General features: G+C 41.9%; 1 protein-coding gene across 1 annotated transcript in view; it reads left to right on the top strand.

Annotated features, from left to right (window-relative positions):
* LOC311046665 (cadherin-13-like) overlaps positions 1-16,739 on the top strand; it is a 164,491-nt gene that overhangs the window by 27,998 nt on the left and 119,754 nt on the right. The window contains exon 2 of the mRNA XM_084059151.1: positions 15,411-15,531. Within this exon, the coding sequence (XP_083915277.1) occupies positions 15,411-15,531 (121 nt within the window). The remainder of the gene's footprint in view (positions 1-15,410; positions 15,532-16,739) is intronic.

A 16,739-nucleotide genomic window follows, 5' to 3' on the forward strand; every position in this document is an offset into this window, starting at 1 on the left:
TTAGAAGCTGTGTGTGTAATGATATATGTGAGCCTGTTTGCGTAATTACAAGGTTATATGTGATATGGGCTATGCTTAGTTCCTCCAATCCTCCCTCACTAAATTTAATTCAGATTAAATTCAATGCCAGGACTGAGTTGTCAGTTTCTAGTATGAAATGTCTGGTCAGTACAGTAGCCAGCGGAACCATGCTGGATTCCCTGTTTTTACTCTGTCCCCTACTACTTCAGCGGTTCTCAACCTTTTCTGGATCAGGGTCCACTTGAAAATCTTGAAGGAATTTGCGGCCCACCCATCTTAATCATAATATTGGCACCTATGACATGCCCATGCGGGCGGGCGGACGGACGGACGGACGTGTCCAGAATTGATTTATAAACTTCATTTGAACTGGGATTATCTGCTCTCTCAGATCAACACAATACTAGAGTGTCTTTCTATCAGCTCCGATAAGCCACCTCTCACAGGAACGCTTCAGGGCTAAATTGTTTTTTTCCCCTCCTTCGAAAACAAAAATATATCATCTTGTTTTGCTGTTAGTATTCTCAGATCTTAATTTTTATGCTCACTCGTGGTCTCTCCATCTCTCAATATTCTACCTGCCAGTTCTCTCTCTCCCTCTCCATTGGTCTCTCTCTCTGGCAGGCAGGCAGGCAGGCAGGCAGCACAGTGAACACCATTGCTACTTCTGCCGCATTTGACCTGGTGCTCATATTGTACATGAAGTACACACAACATATATGGTTACATCTGATTCCACTTCCCTGGAGCACAATCCACACACACCAGTGTTTGTAAAACTTTTTTGTCTCTTTCCCTGATTTCTGAATCCATGTACCCAACAGCAGATATACAAGCTGAAAGCACGCCACTTCGTGCTTGTAGACTATGAGCTTGTAGATCTGCTATTTTTTTCTTTTTTTGTGTGCAATGTAGCTGATACTGATATAGCAACATACCTTTTTTCAGAAAACTGTTTGGATTTAGAAGACATTTTTAGAATCGGCCTCAGGTTAATCTGAAACATGGCTCTCCAAATTGCGATCAAGATGTTTCGAATAGGAGTATTTTCTGAAGCCCTGAAAGCTATTTCTTGTCTCAGCATTCATGCTTTATGTTGCCACTGTCAGGTTGAACAGTACTTCTTTTATAATCCTCAAGCCATTTTGTCTTGAGATATATTCTTGCACAAGTCCTTCTAGTGTCAAACTACTGCAGTTTGTCTTGTTTGCGTGTCCTGCAGACTCCTCACACTCGCTGACTCATATCGACAAATCCAGTTGCCATATTCTCTAAAATGATCGGTATGTTAGCCCTCTGACCTTCAGAACTTGCCTGGGGCAACAAACTGAATGAGACATTCAGGCTGAGTTTCTGACCCTGGATGTCTTCTGTATGAGTGGCCTGGGGCCTTGGGCTTACAGTAACTCTTCCCAAACAGAAGTACACATCCTTGTTTCAGAGTCAGAGAAAAAAATCCAAATCAACTTTAGTCTCCCAAATATTTGACCCGTCCATTTTTATTTATTTATTTTCCTCTCTGACCTTTTCCTTATAGTGGAACTGTGGAATGGCTGTTCATTCCTCTTTTTTCAGAGGCACAATGGCATAGATTGTAATCTCCAGTATCTGACTGGTCTTTTACGCAGTAACATCCCAGTGTTCATTTAACTCTGAAGAGTGTACAAATGGAACCAAATTGGACCCGATCCTTATGGTTCCATTTGTACCATTTGCTTCCATTTTTTGTACACTTGGGAGCTCAATTAACAGTAAGGATTTTATTGTGTATTGTACAGATGGAGTAAAGTACATTGTGCATCAAACGGTCAAGCATGCCACAATATTTTGAGTGTATTATAATATGTAATATAATATTTGATGACAATTTCTAGGGGGCATTTATGTCTCATGCTCACCTCAATCACAGTTCTATATAATGTATCAGGGGCCCACACACTGAATTCTGCAGTACATGATCAAATCATTTGTGTTTAATATTTTTGTCTATATATTTTTGTCTAATATTATCTGTTTTCAACATACTTACACAAGTAGTTTATAGTTTATATATATATATATAAACACTTTGTTTAATGCTGTGTTGCTAGTGTCATGACCTGGTTCATGAGACCATGGTAAAAACCGGAGACATACTGTTTTAAACTAAAACGGTGTGCAGATGAATGTCTTCCGAGAACAACCCCCGGGTACTAGTGATGTGCGGGTCGGGTTTTTTCATGACCCGCCCCGCCTCAACCCGCCACGGAACCCAACCCGCCTCAACCCGCCCCGCGAACCCATTTATAAATCTATGGCTCAACCCGCCCCGCGACCCGCGGTAAAAAAAAAAAAAACGGTAAAATCATGAAGGAAAATAATCTTCAAGTATACACCCCAAGTGTATTCAAACTGTTTTATTGTTATTATTCTTATTCTTATTAAGAATAAAGACAAAACAAGAGCATGTGACTTTTAATTTTTTTTGCGTGTGAGAGCGGCTGACCCGCTCACCCGCAGCCCGCATAATTTCCTCTGAAATCCTGACTCGACCCACCCGCGCCGCGGGTTGACCCGCGGGTTACTGTGGTTTTGGTCGCTGTGTGTGAAAGGCTCTGAGAGAGGATGCGGCCATGATAATTACGCTTGGCGATGGCTTCCCGACCGTTTTCAAATATCTAGCAGGTTAAGTGTAGTGCAACTACACTTTCAAGCAACTTTACAGAAAAAACAAGCCCAAATTTGCTTATAATAAGCGGACATGGCAACTCTGTCCGCTTCTGCGCAGAGATAGATGCGCATATATCACGGGAGACGTCTTTTAAAAAGAATTGGAATAAAAACAAATGTATGTATTGGGTCTGACCCTGGATAGCATCCTAGTGAACTATCCTACAGTGTGTAATCCCTGGTCGGGGATCAATCTATATAGTCTATGAGCCAGAGCCCCAAAATTGAGCAATGATTATCGAAAGAGTGGGCAAAACCAAACCTATATTAAATTGTTCATAGGGTCAATACGAGTAAATAAATATATGATAACCTTTCCACAGGAGTAGCTTTTTCATGGTTATTATCATAATGAAACTTCCTGAGTTTATTACTTACATGAAGACAATGATTTATCGTATTACAAGTTTTCTGAAATCGTATATTTAAATATGCAAATTAGGCATTAGGAAAATATGCCCAAATTTGTATACCTTTCCTGAATCAACATTGGAACATTGGACAAAGCCAGAGTCAACATACTTATTTCATTTTGTTAAGATGTTGGAGTCAAAGGTTTTTAACGATGGAATATTCAATATCTGGCACAATTTTGGGGCTCAGGCTCATGGACTAAATGCCCAATTTGCATATTTAAATATACAATTTCAGAAAACTTGTAATACGATAAATCATTGTCTTCATGTAAGTAATCAACTCAGGAAGTTTCATTATGATAACTCTTTTTTAAATTTTGTCATTTTTTTCACCTGTCATGTACGTATGGGGAAAATAACAAAATGTGTGATAACCATGAAAAAGCTACTCCTGTGGAGAGGTTATCATATATTTATTTACTCGTATTGACCCTATGAACAATTTAATATAGTGTTGCCCACTCTTTCGATAATGAAATCTTGTCTGGCTCATGGACTAATAGGGTGAAAACCACAACGATATATGACAGCCGATTTCAAGAAATAAACTCCTGTAATGCTTAACGATCAGATGACTTTCCGACCACTTTAAAAGTCCTACAGTGTGTACCTGCCCTTAGTCAGTGTTGTCAGTGTGAAAAAAAGTGAATGGATGATGAATGCAACAGTGATGTTGCTAGGTTTTCAATGTAATGGGTCCTGGGATGCAAGGGTGGTCTTTTAGATGGGTCCCAGGGACATTTTATGGGTCCCCAATTACACGTCCCCCCCCCTATCGTTTTCTTTGATCTCCAATCTCCATATCTTCTATGCGTGTGTGACTGTGTACATTATATCCTGATGCAGTGGATCTCAACCTTTTCAGGCAGCGACCCCCCAAAATAATCATATTTTAACTGGGGACCCCCCACCCTGAGGAATTAGGAGTTGAGGCACTTAATTTAGTTTGATTCAGTTCCACAGATACATATTGTGAAAATAGCAGATCTAGATCAGTGCGACCCGTTCCTGCTTTTCAAGACCGATACCGATATATATACATATATTAAAAAATCATAAATATATTTTTTCAAATGTATATGATTCTGTAGTATTAGCACACCTTATGGTAAGAAATACTAGTAGTGGGCAACAGGTGGATTTAACATACCTTTGACCAATAGAATACATTTAATCATAGAACCTTTTAATCATTATTATTATTTTATTTTGTATTATTTATGAATGTAGAATTTATTTTTACTATTTATTGTGTAGACTGAAAACACTGGCTTACAGTGGAAGTATTGGCAAATAAAGAAATAGGAATTCAAGAAATAATGAAGACAAATACTGACAATGCCTATGAACATTGGCTTGCAGTTATTGCACATAGTCAACATGCAATAATACTATTAGGCTTGTCATTGAGAAAGGAAAATAAAGTTGTCTTTTTGAGGAGAAGTGGAACCTTATAAGTCACTTTAAGTTTAGCATGAGGGAGAGGGTCTACCCTCTTCAGGGAATTAATTGTTATGATATCTCTAAGCTACAGAAAACATCCAGTTGCCTATTAAACATACACAAGACACAGACGATAGACAACCGGTTACTTACAGCTGCCATTAATTAGTGCTTTTGTTTGCCTTTGTGGTCAAATCAGGGTCAAATGCATAGGATCAACGAGCCATCGTTAACCTGCTAATGTTACACAGCTGATTGGCAACATGCGTTAATCCACCACTCACTCTGATCTCCAAGCAAGTGGGAGAACACTCTAAAATCGGGGATTTTACTTTGGCTGGTCAATTTAAGATGACAACAGCAACAAAGATTAGTAGTAGACCTGTATGTATGATGATCAGTTATTATTCCAGACAGTGGTCTATCCAAGACGTTTTAACACGTTTAAGAGCAGGTCCTCATGCCGTCTCTCTCTCTCTCTCTGTGTGTGTAGCGTAGACTAACAGCGAGGGGCTGTGCTGCTGCTTCTGCCACACAACGCCGTTTAACCGAGTTATACTTCTCCAGTACAACGGTGTCTAACCGGAGAGTTATACTTCTCCACCAACGGTGCCTAACCATAGAGTTAAAAATAATAGAGAGGGCACCGGATATCGCCTCCCGTCCACTTGCATTGAGTTGCTCACACAGCGCATGAAGCGAATTCACCCCTTCTTCCGGGTTGTAAAGTGTGATGGGCGTAGCCTATTATATTTGGGGCCACTGTGATCCGTTCTGCGTCACAGAAGTGACGCGTTTTACGTCACAGAGGTGCGCGTCCCTGTGCGCAAGCTTGTGCGCAAGCTCGTGAGTCAAGCCCATTGGTCGAAACCGTTTTTGCTCGTACATTTGCAGTGGCCCCATCCGTTTTAAGCTGCAGTACCTACGAATGGCCAGCATGTCCATTTCGCTTCAATGTAAGCACTGGGTTCTGGGGGCTTGTGCCTAACCGAGAGAGTCCATGTAGATCACAGCTGACAAATATTATATATTATCGGAGCTAATCGGAGCTGCGTCCCATGGACGCACTAGAGTTGTCATGAATGCGTCCTTTCGCAATATGGTGCGTCAGCGACGCAGGACGCAGGACGCAGGCCTACGAGCATCTCTGCCTTAAAGGTGTAGTAAAATGTGGAACTTAAACCAAAAGCTTGGCTGACACCATACAGGTTCCATTTACAGTAACGATAATTTTTCCGTTCTTTTTGCTATTTTTGTCTAGTATGTTGAAATCGTATAAATGTGTATTATTGATATACATTAATACACCCCCAGCACATGGCCTTCAGTTTAAACACATATTTGCACTCAAAGGACCACAATGGAAATACGCTCTCAAAGCTTATTGTGTGTTCTTGTTAATACAAATACCATAAAAGAGAAAGAAAAAGAAAAACACTAGCTGCTGGTTGAATGGACTTGGAGAGAGAGAGAGAGAGAGAGACCAGTCCTGAACAGCCAGGTTTTAAATACTCCTTGGAGACTGGTCAGGTGCTCCCAGTTGCACTAATTACCCCTGTCCACCATGGACCTGCAAAGACAGCACAGGCAAGTGTGAAAACACACACACACACACACACACACACACACACACACACACACACACACACACACACACACACACACACACACACACACACACACACACACACACACACACACACACACTTTGAAAGTTTTTTTTTTTGGGGCTAACTCTGTCACACACACGCACGCACACACACACGCATGCACACACGCACCCTTTGAAAGAAAAGAACATTGTTGGCTTACTCTATTCCAACTGAGGTGTTTGTTTGAAGCCATTTCATTTGCAGTGCAGCCACCTGATCCCTTCTGGTGTGTCAGCACAGGCAGTCACACTAAAGCCTCTGGCGATCTGCACACTACAGTGTGAGGTATTAGTGCGCACCTCAGCAACGTGCACCTCAATGTCACTGCTGCAAAAAACTATCCTAGGGGAAACTCTGCTCTCTACTCCATAAGGTCACACTGTTTTGTATGTGTTCGTACCGGGGGCTAAGTAATCGCCTTTTATTGGTATGTCCTCCCAATGAGGCTGTTCTCTACTCCATAAGCTTTGTACTGTATGTGTGCGTACGTATCAGGGGCTTAGTAACTAATCGCCTTTTATTGGGTCTGTCCTCCCAATGAGGCTGTTATACTGTAGTGTCTGGCATTAAAGCAGAGCACTAGAGGGTGTCTAATTGAGACATATATTTATTTAAAACAGCGTTATCGCAAGCTTTGTGGCAGGGTCCATTAACATAGGTCTGCTGCCGGCCAAACCCACTGTGTTTTGAAGAAGTTACAGACAACTTTGACTTCATTTCGTTAAGGTTGCAGGACAATTTCCACCAGCAGAGGTAGACATTATTTTAAAGCAACATTTAAAGCCACTGGCAGAAGCACAGCTGCACTTCATGGTTCGAGCCGCTCTCTATTCAGAGAAGCCTACGGCTTGTCTTACTATGTGTTGATGAAGACTAGGCTGTTGCTGCTGTGTGTAGGCAGGGTCCGTGGGCGCTGTGTGATGTCTGATGAAGAACTTGTACTCTTTGGCAGTTTACTTGTCTTTCCTCTTATTCCCCTGCAGCTCCCATCACCCTAAATCATGGGAGCTCCTTAATGCATGGAGGAGAGATGAGGACACTGAGGCCTTTCATGGCCGTTGGGAAATGACGATTAAGTCCACTGAAGATTAGGTGCATTAGAACCGAACCCACCAAAAGCGTCTGCACATACGCTGTATTGCGCGTGCAGGTTTGTGCATGAGATACGATGTATTTATATGAGAATGCACGCGGAAAAGCTTTTTTTGTTTTCCTCTCAGAGCGGAAGAAAAATCTTGACGTGTGCGAGCAGAGTGAGAACGGCTTCTTTCATTAACATGGAGTGGAAGAGAAGCAGCGTCTGTGCGCTTATGCTTGCGCGCCTGGTGGGTTTTGTGCATTAGAGTTCAACAAGCTTCACTTCATTTTCCTTTTCATGATTGATTCTGTTTTTATCAATCCATTAGAGCACAGGCTGCAGCATGGCAGCCTTCCAAACATGGACATCAACAACATCCCATCTCAGGACACCTGGAAGGTCAATGGGACAGGAGAGGGAATGGAGAAACATTTAATGCTCTGTTAAAATATGGAGACACATTGCTATTTCAATATACCATTAGAGATGTAACGATGCGCTTGGGTGGCGCAGTGGTAAAGTGCCTGCCCACCACCGCGGAGGCTGGGGGTTCGAATCCACTGCGGTGCAACCGGCTTTGTCGAGCGTCTGTACGAACACAATTGGCCCGTGTTCGGGGGAGGGAAGCGAGGCGGGGTTGGTGATATTGGTCATTGCACATACTCCCACGGGCTGGGGCGGCGCCTGTTAGCAGGGACTGTTGGGCGGGAGGAGTAGAACGGGGGCTCTACGTCCTCCCAGTGGGGGCTCCTCACTGGCAGGTGAGTCAGAAGATTACAGCAGCAGTAGTCTCGCGTAGCCAGACCCCACAGAAAATGAAAAACAGCGACCTCTGCTTTTCTGATATTCTGTGGAGTCTGGCAGGAGTATAATGTTAGACTAGAGCGCAGGGAAACACCGGTTTCATGTCTGCCTATAGCGCATCACTTCCGGTTGGTGCGACCATGTTTTCATTCCCACTAACAATATTTCTACACGGAACACTAACACCACTTCTCCCAGAGAACATGGATGGTTTTGGTTATAAGCCCACTTGTTTCTATGATGAAAGAGTAATTTAAAATGTGAATATCTTTCCGTGGTTTTGTCCGCTCCGAGGACGCTATTGTTAAATTAGTTTCGGCTAGTTTCGAGGGGGGGAGGGTGGATCATGGTGGATGGACACGTGAATCCCGCCCACTACATTTGATTGGGTAAAGCGCGGCCCACTTCCTGATCTGAAGGCACGCCCACTTTTAGCCAATGCGCACTGGTTAGGACGAACCGCTCCGACAGATTCCACCGCAGGTCGGAATCTGTTCTTGAGAGATTACAGCAGCAGTGACAAAACACAAATGTGTGTGGGGAGGAAATAATTGCTGTAAAAAGAGATGTAACGATGCATCGCAAGATGGATAATTATTGCTACAGATATATCACATGTTTTTAAGTGCATTATCTAGTTTTGAATTTGCTTGTTCAACGCACCCCTCCTTTGTTTTGGCATGCAACACCGTTGTATTACGGATTATAAATTAGGCATAAGGTAAATTGTAAACGCAGCAGTGTACTGTGTACAGTTTAGATTATTGGTCAGTTAATAAATGCTGCTACTGTTAGAGATGATTCTGATCTGATGGAGTGGCATCATGTCCACCCACAGACTCAGAGGGAGCCCTGTAATCGGCTCAGACCCACAGGACAAACAATGCAGTATTGTTTTGGGGTGTTTCTTTCTGGGAATCAGCGTTATAACACCGTTCTGAAATGACCATCTCGTTTTGTTTAGAGAATTGTGAGAAAATCATGTTGTGTGTGAATCCAGTATTGTGAATCATATTTGAGTCGTGAGTTGAGTGAATCATTGCATCCCGACCTACAATTGACTAACAGGACGTGGCCACCAGGCGTCAGGACTTCGGTACTCTATATTATCTAAGATTTATACAGTATAACCACTTGAACCCTAAATATGTCATTGTGACGCATTGTATGCTTGCAGGTCGCCTTTCTTTGCCAAATGTACATTTTTGCTGAATTTTCACCTGCTATGTCATGCCAGAATAGGGATGCTAAGGTTCATGTTGTTAATATTTAACATGGTTTATTAATGTTTTACTCATATTCTAAATTCGATATGAGATGCAAAGTATTGTCTCTCTGTGTTTAGTAATGAATCATTGCCCTCATTTTGCTGTGAGAACCCACTGCATAATTCAATTATCTACACTGCCCTGCCCATTGCTATAGCCTATCTAGCCTAACTGATCCTGAGTGCTTCTGCAATTAAAAACAAGAACATCAACAAGTAAACATTGATAAAGTAAATTACAATGGTCCCGTGTGTGTGTGTGTGTGTGTGTGTGTGTGTGTGTGTGTGTGTGTGTGTGTGTGTGTGTGTGTGTGTGTGTGTGTGTGTGTGTGTGTGTGTGTGTGTGTGTGTGTGTGTGTGTGTGTGTGTGTGTGTGTGTGTGTGTGTGTGTGTGTGTGTGTGTGTGTACGTACGAAGATGTTGGTTTATCCAAAAGACAATTTGATTAATTGGATAGAACCAAATCAGAAGAGAGGTCTAACAAGACATTACCATGGTTGATGGCCTGACACAGCTGCTAGAACCAAACCATTGATAAACAACACAAAGACGTTCACTTACAACACAACACACTACTAGGAATAGATTGTCTCTGTACACTTTGACTATAATTATGTATACTTAGCCAAGTGTACCATTTACATGTATAGTAGTCAATACTGTTAATATACTGTTATAAATTGTTTATAAGTGTTATAAAGTGTGTTTCTGCAGGTAAACACCACCACAGTACTCCAGTGTCTGATGACTGCTGGTATAGAGGGAAACGATGGGTAAAAAAGAAAAACAATTGTTATGTTAAGTAAACACAGGGTGATACAAAAGTAGTGACTAACAGCCGATTTACAAGCAACAGGAAAACATTTTCAATAGCAATGTCTTATTTATAGGTATGGGCTATTTTAAATCTGAACACTATGCCTTCATTTAACCACATGGACCATTTTTGCCACCCTGGTGGCGAAAATGGCTTTCTTACAAGGTCAAGTGAGCTTGTAGATCAGCTATTTTCTGCAAAGATATTTAGTGTAGAGCAAAAACAGGAGGAGGCCTCCGGTCAACTATAAGGTTTAAAAGGCTGGAAATTGAAAGCCTCACATGAATCTCTCAGATTTGTCTCTAGATCATAAAAAAAACGTGACAAAGGGAGCGTGATATCACCCATTGATTTCTACAAAATGGGTCTACAGACCCATTTTTACCTCTAGTTAAGTGAAATGACTGTGACTGCAACCGCAATCAGCGTGTTATTGGTGTGAAGTGGTGCGAGGGGTGGGTCTTCTTCACTCAGCAGAACCCAATCACAACGTAGTTGTCTTCATCATCAATTTAAAAACTAATTGGGACCATAATCTACAAAAACACATCATGCTGTGTGTTAATAAAGTTAATAAAACCAAGTTGGGTGAAGTTCCCATTGACTTAAATGGAATGAAAATGATTTTGCCACCGGAGGAGGGGAATCAGTGTTGCTGGGCCATTAATGAGAACTACAGTGTTTTCAATACTTCCGCTTCATTTTCAAGAGCGAAACCTTGCCGCCTGGTCTAGACTCATATTGGAAGCGACTGTCTCGTCCTTATCTGTTCTGCGAAGCATTACATGAAATGCAGCTTGTTTTGCTTTTGGATAATTATTAGTGGGTGTTTTGCCATGAAAGTCAGCAGGGCAGAAGAGACAACACATTTTCCTTCTAATACAATTTGCGCAAACGTTTGGGGCTCATTGAGTTTACCAACAAAATGTAGATGAGATTAAATCGCAGAGAGAGAGAGAGAGAGATTTGTATGATATATAATTTTGTTTAACAGACTTCCGTAAAGTGGTCTTGTATTACTTTTTCTTTTCTTTTTTACGTTGTGGCACTTGAAAGCCATCTTGAAAAGGGTCTGTCTTTTTGTCTGTCTGCCTATCTATATGTGTCTAATCTTTAGGCTACTAGACTATAAATATCTTTAAAAGATTACATAGCTGCTGCAATGCTGCATGCCTTTGTCTTTATGCTTCTCTCCTCTTCTTCTTTACTCTTTTTCCTGGCACCTGATAGCTTAGAACTTGTTTTTGTTCTTATCCATTTAGTACTGTGGTCACGGTGTGTTATTTGATAGATCCTCCTCCCCCTTCCTCAGGCTTCCAGTGGGGATACACAAGGTCAACCTACAACTTTCTAATACAAGCTGTTTAACTTACATTGTTGAACATACTGTAGGTATTGTCTGACAAAGCTTAATGGTAGATATATTAGTGTGTGTGCATGTGGATTGTAAAACAGAGAGGGAGAGAAACAGACACTTTAAAGCGCTATGTGGAGGATTGTGATGCTCAAGGCCCAGTTGGAGCTGGTGCAGCACTCAAGGAGAAGGTACCCTCAGCAGCAGTTACTTTTGATAAATGGCAGTCATTGAGAAAGGAGAAAGCCCATAAGGACAGATAAACTACGTGCAGAGACAAATGAAGACCACATTCCTTCACTTCTAACAACCAAAGCGGGTTCCATCAGACCAACAATAGCCTCAGCCACAGACTGATAACAATTGTCAATGACCCCTTGAATCTGGGTCCAAAGACATCTCAACCCTTATCTGCTATCATTTGTCCCAGTGCATCACTGTTTGATGCGCTTCACTGATAGGCTTGAGCCCGGGAAGAGAGCCCTGTTTGGACCCATTCAAACTTTGATTATGTTGCAATTTGCCATCTTTTTGAGTCCAAAGCGTGATAACATCACCAATCAGGTTAGGTGGGCTTTGATTGACTATAGTTGAAAAGGTACGACCTCCCTGTCTATTTGGCTCCTTTTTGTTTCAAGTTGTTTGGGTTGCGGGTCATTTGTCACTGCCATAGCCAACTGAGGTTCATTGATCGAAATCGTTTAAATAAAACTTATGAAGTAAATAAAGATACTGGTGCATTTTGAAACTTTATTCGCTCTAGTTTACTTTCTGTGACTGTTACACAAAATGTCCCTTTCAATCTGAATGATCATACCATAGTAAATACATGCATAAGTGCACATATTGACGCCTATATCCTAAGAGGGAACAAATCAATTGTTTTTCTATCCCTGCACATTTCTCCTCCCATTTATGTATGGTGAAATGAAACATGTCTGATTCGATATCTAGCTGTCCGTATGTACGTCCGTCTATCCGTCTGGTCTGTCAAATCTGTATCTAATCTATATGATATATCTAAAGTAATTCCTGCATGTTCCTTGAAACTTCGTAGAATCAGGCAACAGGTTTTCAGCCCACATTGGTTTTGTTGGTAGAACACCACTCATCTCTTACAGAAGACGGATGCCATGAATCTATTACCACTGGACCTCTGTCTCCTCCATCTACCCATTTGTTTTTCTCTCTACAAAAATAAGGATTCCATTATCATTGCCATGATCGTGCCTTAGTAGCATTCGGCTGCCTCTGGAGAAGATTGACATGCCTTAGGCATCTGTGAATAGTCATCTAATTCATCTGAGAGGTTTCCTGGAATTTCCTAGTTTCTGCTCTTTAAACACAGTGCTGTGAAATGATCTGTGAGAAGGTAAAGTGTGACAGTGACACCACTGAGATTTCAGGTATTTTATATTCCATTTGGACATGGCAGTCCAATCCATTTGTCTGAGCATGAATACATTTCTCTCAGTACCACACAATGAAAAATTTAACCTGATGTCAACTAAAAAGCAGCTTCATACAGAATGAAAGAAACAGATTTACTGTTTGACCTGTAGCATGCATTATTAGTCTGATGCCGAAGATGTTCTACCATTTTCATAAAACGCCTTTGCATCATTGGTTTTGATATATATTTTCAAATTCCCTTTTCACAAATATTGACCCTTTAACACTGAAGGGTTAAAGGCTGATGTTTCCAAGAGCAGCACTTGTAATATTTTGTTCATCTGAAAGGACATTGACCAGTTATAGCACTTATATCTATAATGCATTATACTATATCCCTTCATAATCCATTACAACATGCACAATGCATTATGAGGATGCATTAATGTCTATGATGTCCCTGCTTTATTGAGAACCGTGAAGTAAGGCAGGAATTTACGGGCAGGGAGGATAGTTGCCATGCAACCCCAGCCCTTTGCCTGGGTAAACCCACAATGTTGAACTTGTGGTCTGTGCATTAATGACTTGAGTCAGCAATATATTTATTCAATAAAAATTGACAATTTTAAAAGCGGTCCTCTTCCATTATACAGTACCTGATGTGATATTATGATGGTGGAATTATTCCATGTTGGAATTATTCCAACTCTTTTTTTTTTTTTTTTAATTTTGTTTATTGGATTTTTCTGCAGCAGTATTCAACATTAAAAAAACATAAGGTACAGAAAAGCTTTTTAAAGCAGCCAATAAAATACAACATTCAATAGACACATTCAATTATCACCCCAAACATGAAGACACAAAGACATAAATTAAAAACAAGATATATATCCATATAAAATATATATATATATAAACAGACCAAACAAGACAAACAAAACCAGAACAAAAAACACCAGTCAAGCAATACATATCTATGTCACGTTTAAAATCCGCTATACAGCACCACACCCCTGCCACAGCAAACCCATCATATCAGTGATCCCCCAGACCTCACACATCCGTATCTCTGATCAAAGATGGATTCAACTTCCGGACAAATTGAAAGAATGGATCCCATACCTTCCCAAACCTATCGGGAGAGGAATTATTCCAACTCTTAGTGTATTCATTATTATTCTCATGCTGTTGAGAGAGAGCTGGAAGGTCAGTTATAGAAGTGTTTCAGTGTTGAGTTTTTCTGGCCTTAATATTTCTTTCTTGGTGATTTGGTCTTTTTCTGGAACTAAACCTCGAAATCCTGGATGCTTTAACAACACAGCTACCTGCTGTTCAGAATTGCACACTATACAAACAGGGACATGAATATCAGATATCTGGATACATGTAAGGTTGGGGTTTGAAAGCATACTGTGTGCATTTAACATTTCTATCCAAAGTAATGAGGAGTGTGAAAGAGAGGTGAAGAAGAGAGTGCAGGCAGGGTGGAACAGGAGGAAAGTGTCAGGAGTGATTGGTGACAGGGAAGGGTACCAGCCAGTGGCGGAGCGTCCGGGTAGCCTAGGTAGGCGGCCGCCTACGGGCCTGCGACCCCGGGCCGTTAGATCACATGGACCTTTAATTTATTAGAATTAGACGCACTTTGCGTGCTCCACCTCACCCTAAAACCTCACGCCTCACCCGTGCTCCGCCTAACCCTAAAACCAAAATAAAGTAACTAAAAACCGGGGAAAAAAGGTTTTCCCCAGTTCCACGCGGGCTGTGCGCAGGGGGGGGCCTGATCATTGTGCTGTGCCTACCGGCCCGGCTTTGAGTTGTTCCGCCACTGGTACCAGCATGTGTGAGTAGTATATGTTGTGAGTAGTATATCTTGTTAGTGTCAGTTTGTTGTCTCCGCCAGGCCGACACAGTTTTTGTCCAAACCTCATGCAAATCGGTATACATTATCTCTGTAGTCTTGTGATCAAGACATATCTGCCACATTTCTCATATTCCATTCTGATTGGCATCCAAAGTTTGTGGGGGTAGCCCGTTTGCAAAATTCCACACATCATGAATTTGGCGCCCGATTGCTGGGAAACTTTGCACGCATATTCCCACTTTGCCAAGGAAGAACCGACATCCCAAGTTTTTTCAAATATCCTCATGGTGGTGCTACAACAGCCCACTTCACGTTTGGGCCAATAACTGTTGAACCGTATAGGTTGTACAATCAACATATTTTTTCCCCCTGGATTCCTTGGATCATGACGCTTGTGCCAGGTTACATTTTCTGTCATTTTCTTCAAAACACTTTCTGCTACTACTCCTACAGATTTTGTCCAAACCTCACACAATTGGCTGACCTCCATTAATTGCAGGCCCTGGGTAGGCAACCTGGCCTGGCGGAGACCTGTGCTGAGAGGAGCACGCTTGTCTAGTTCAATATTCATTTGATTTGAATACATTTGATTTCAGGTTGTCTATGCAGGAGGTCAGGCACAGGAAGGTCATCAGAGTTGTGTTCCAGGCTTCCAGGTCAAACGCTACCAGGTGGAGTACAGAGGACCTGTAAACAAGAACCAGACACTCTTACAAGGTGAGTCCTACACCCTGAACCCTACTGAACACTACTGTCCCTGTAGAAAATAAAATATACACTCTCAGTTTATGTGGCGCAGTTTGCGGGTGCACGGCTCACAATGGTTCAAGGGTAAATATAGCAATAGCCAGCACTCCAAAGTCCTTCTGGTACTTTTAATTCAGTGCTGGCTATTGTTTTATTCACTACTGTCACTGAACACCCTGAACACTACTGTCTGAACACCCTGAACACTATACTGTCTCTGAACACTACTTTCTTTATCACCGAACACTACTGTCTTTAACACAGAACACTGCCGTCGGCGAACTTCTTGAACAGTACTTGAGTCAAAGTATATATACACCTGGTCAAATATTACTCAACAGCTTATGCCGGATTTCCACTGGCATGGCTCCCCACCACCCCACCCGACACCCGCCTACTTGTGGCACCGTTTCCACTACAAGGAATTGGGCTGAGTAGTGTCAAAGTGGTATGAAATGAGTGCCTAAAAAGTACCCACTCCTGGATAGGTCCGAGCTAGGCTAAGCGGGGCCAAAGCAGTGACGTATAACGCTGCTGCTACTGATTGGTCGGAGAATCCATTCTTCACAGCTGTGTCTGTCAACACAACAACTTGAGACAGATTTTAGTTTGCAAGTCGCGGCTGCTATCGATGCCTATTTGTTTTTAAATTTGTATTTTTGTACCTGTAAGGACGTGTTTAGTTGCTGATGTTAGAAATGCGGGTCAATTAGGCAGAATTGAGTTTGCCAGTCCTGCAGTTGAGATTCCATGAAGCACCATGAACATCGTCGCAAGCCATAAACTACGGCCACCCGTTATTGTTTTATGTAGGTATTTTGGATCTTCTCAATGACATGTCTCTTGTGTGTAACTGCTGGTGTATAATGGGTGAAAGCAAGGCTCACTCCACCGTGTTTGTTTGCTCTGGCAGTGTACAGATATACAGAACCAAATGGACCCAGCCGTTGTTTAAACACACACATAAAATAATATAGCACAGTGCAGTAGGGGGCAGAGCATGTGAGCGGAGCGCGAGCGGAGCGACGCGATTTTGACGTGAGCGCGGAGCTGGTTTATAAAAAGGTTGGAGCGCTACTCAGAGCGAGGACCGCCTCCCGCTCCAAGCAGACATCCAGCAGTGCACAGCGCACCGAGATTTCATTAGAATTTCTACTTTCTTTTTCTTTTCTTTTTTT

Source organism: Gymnoscopelus microlampas (genome assembly GCF_963454915.1).
Source record: "Gymnoscopelus microlampas genome assembly, chromosome: 6".
Classification (NCBI taxonomy): domain Eukaryota; kingdom Metazoa; phylum Chordata; class Actinopteri; order Myctophiformes; family Myctophidae; genus Gymnoscopelus; species Gymnoscopelus microlampas.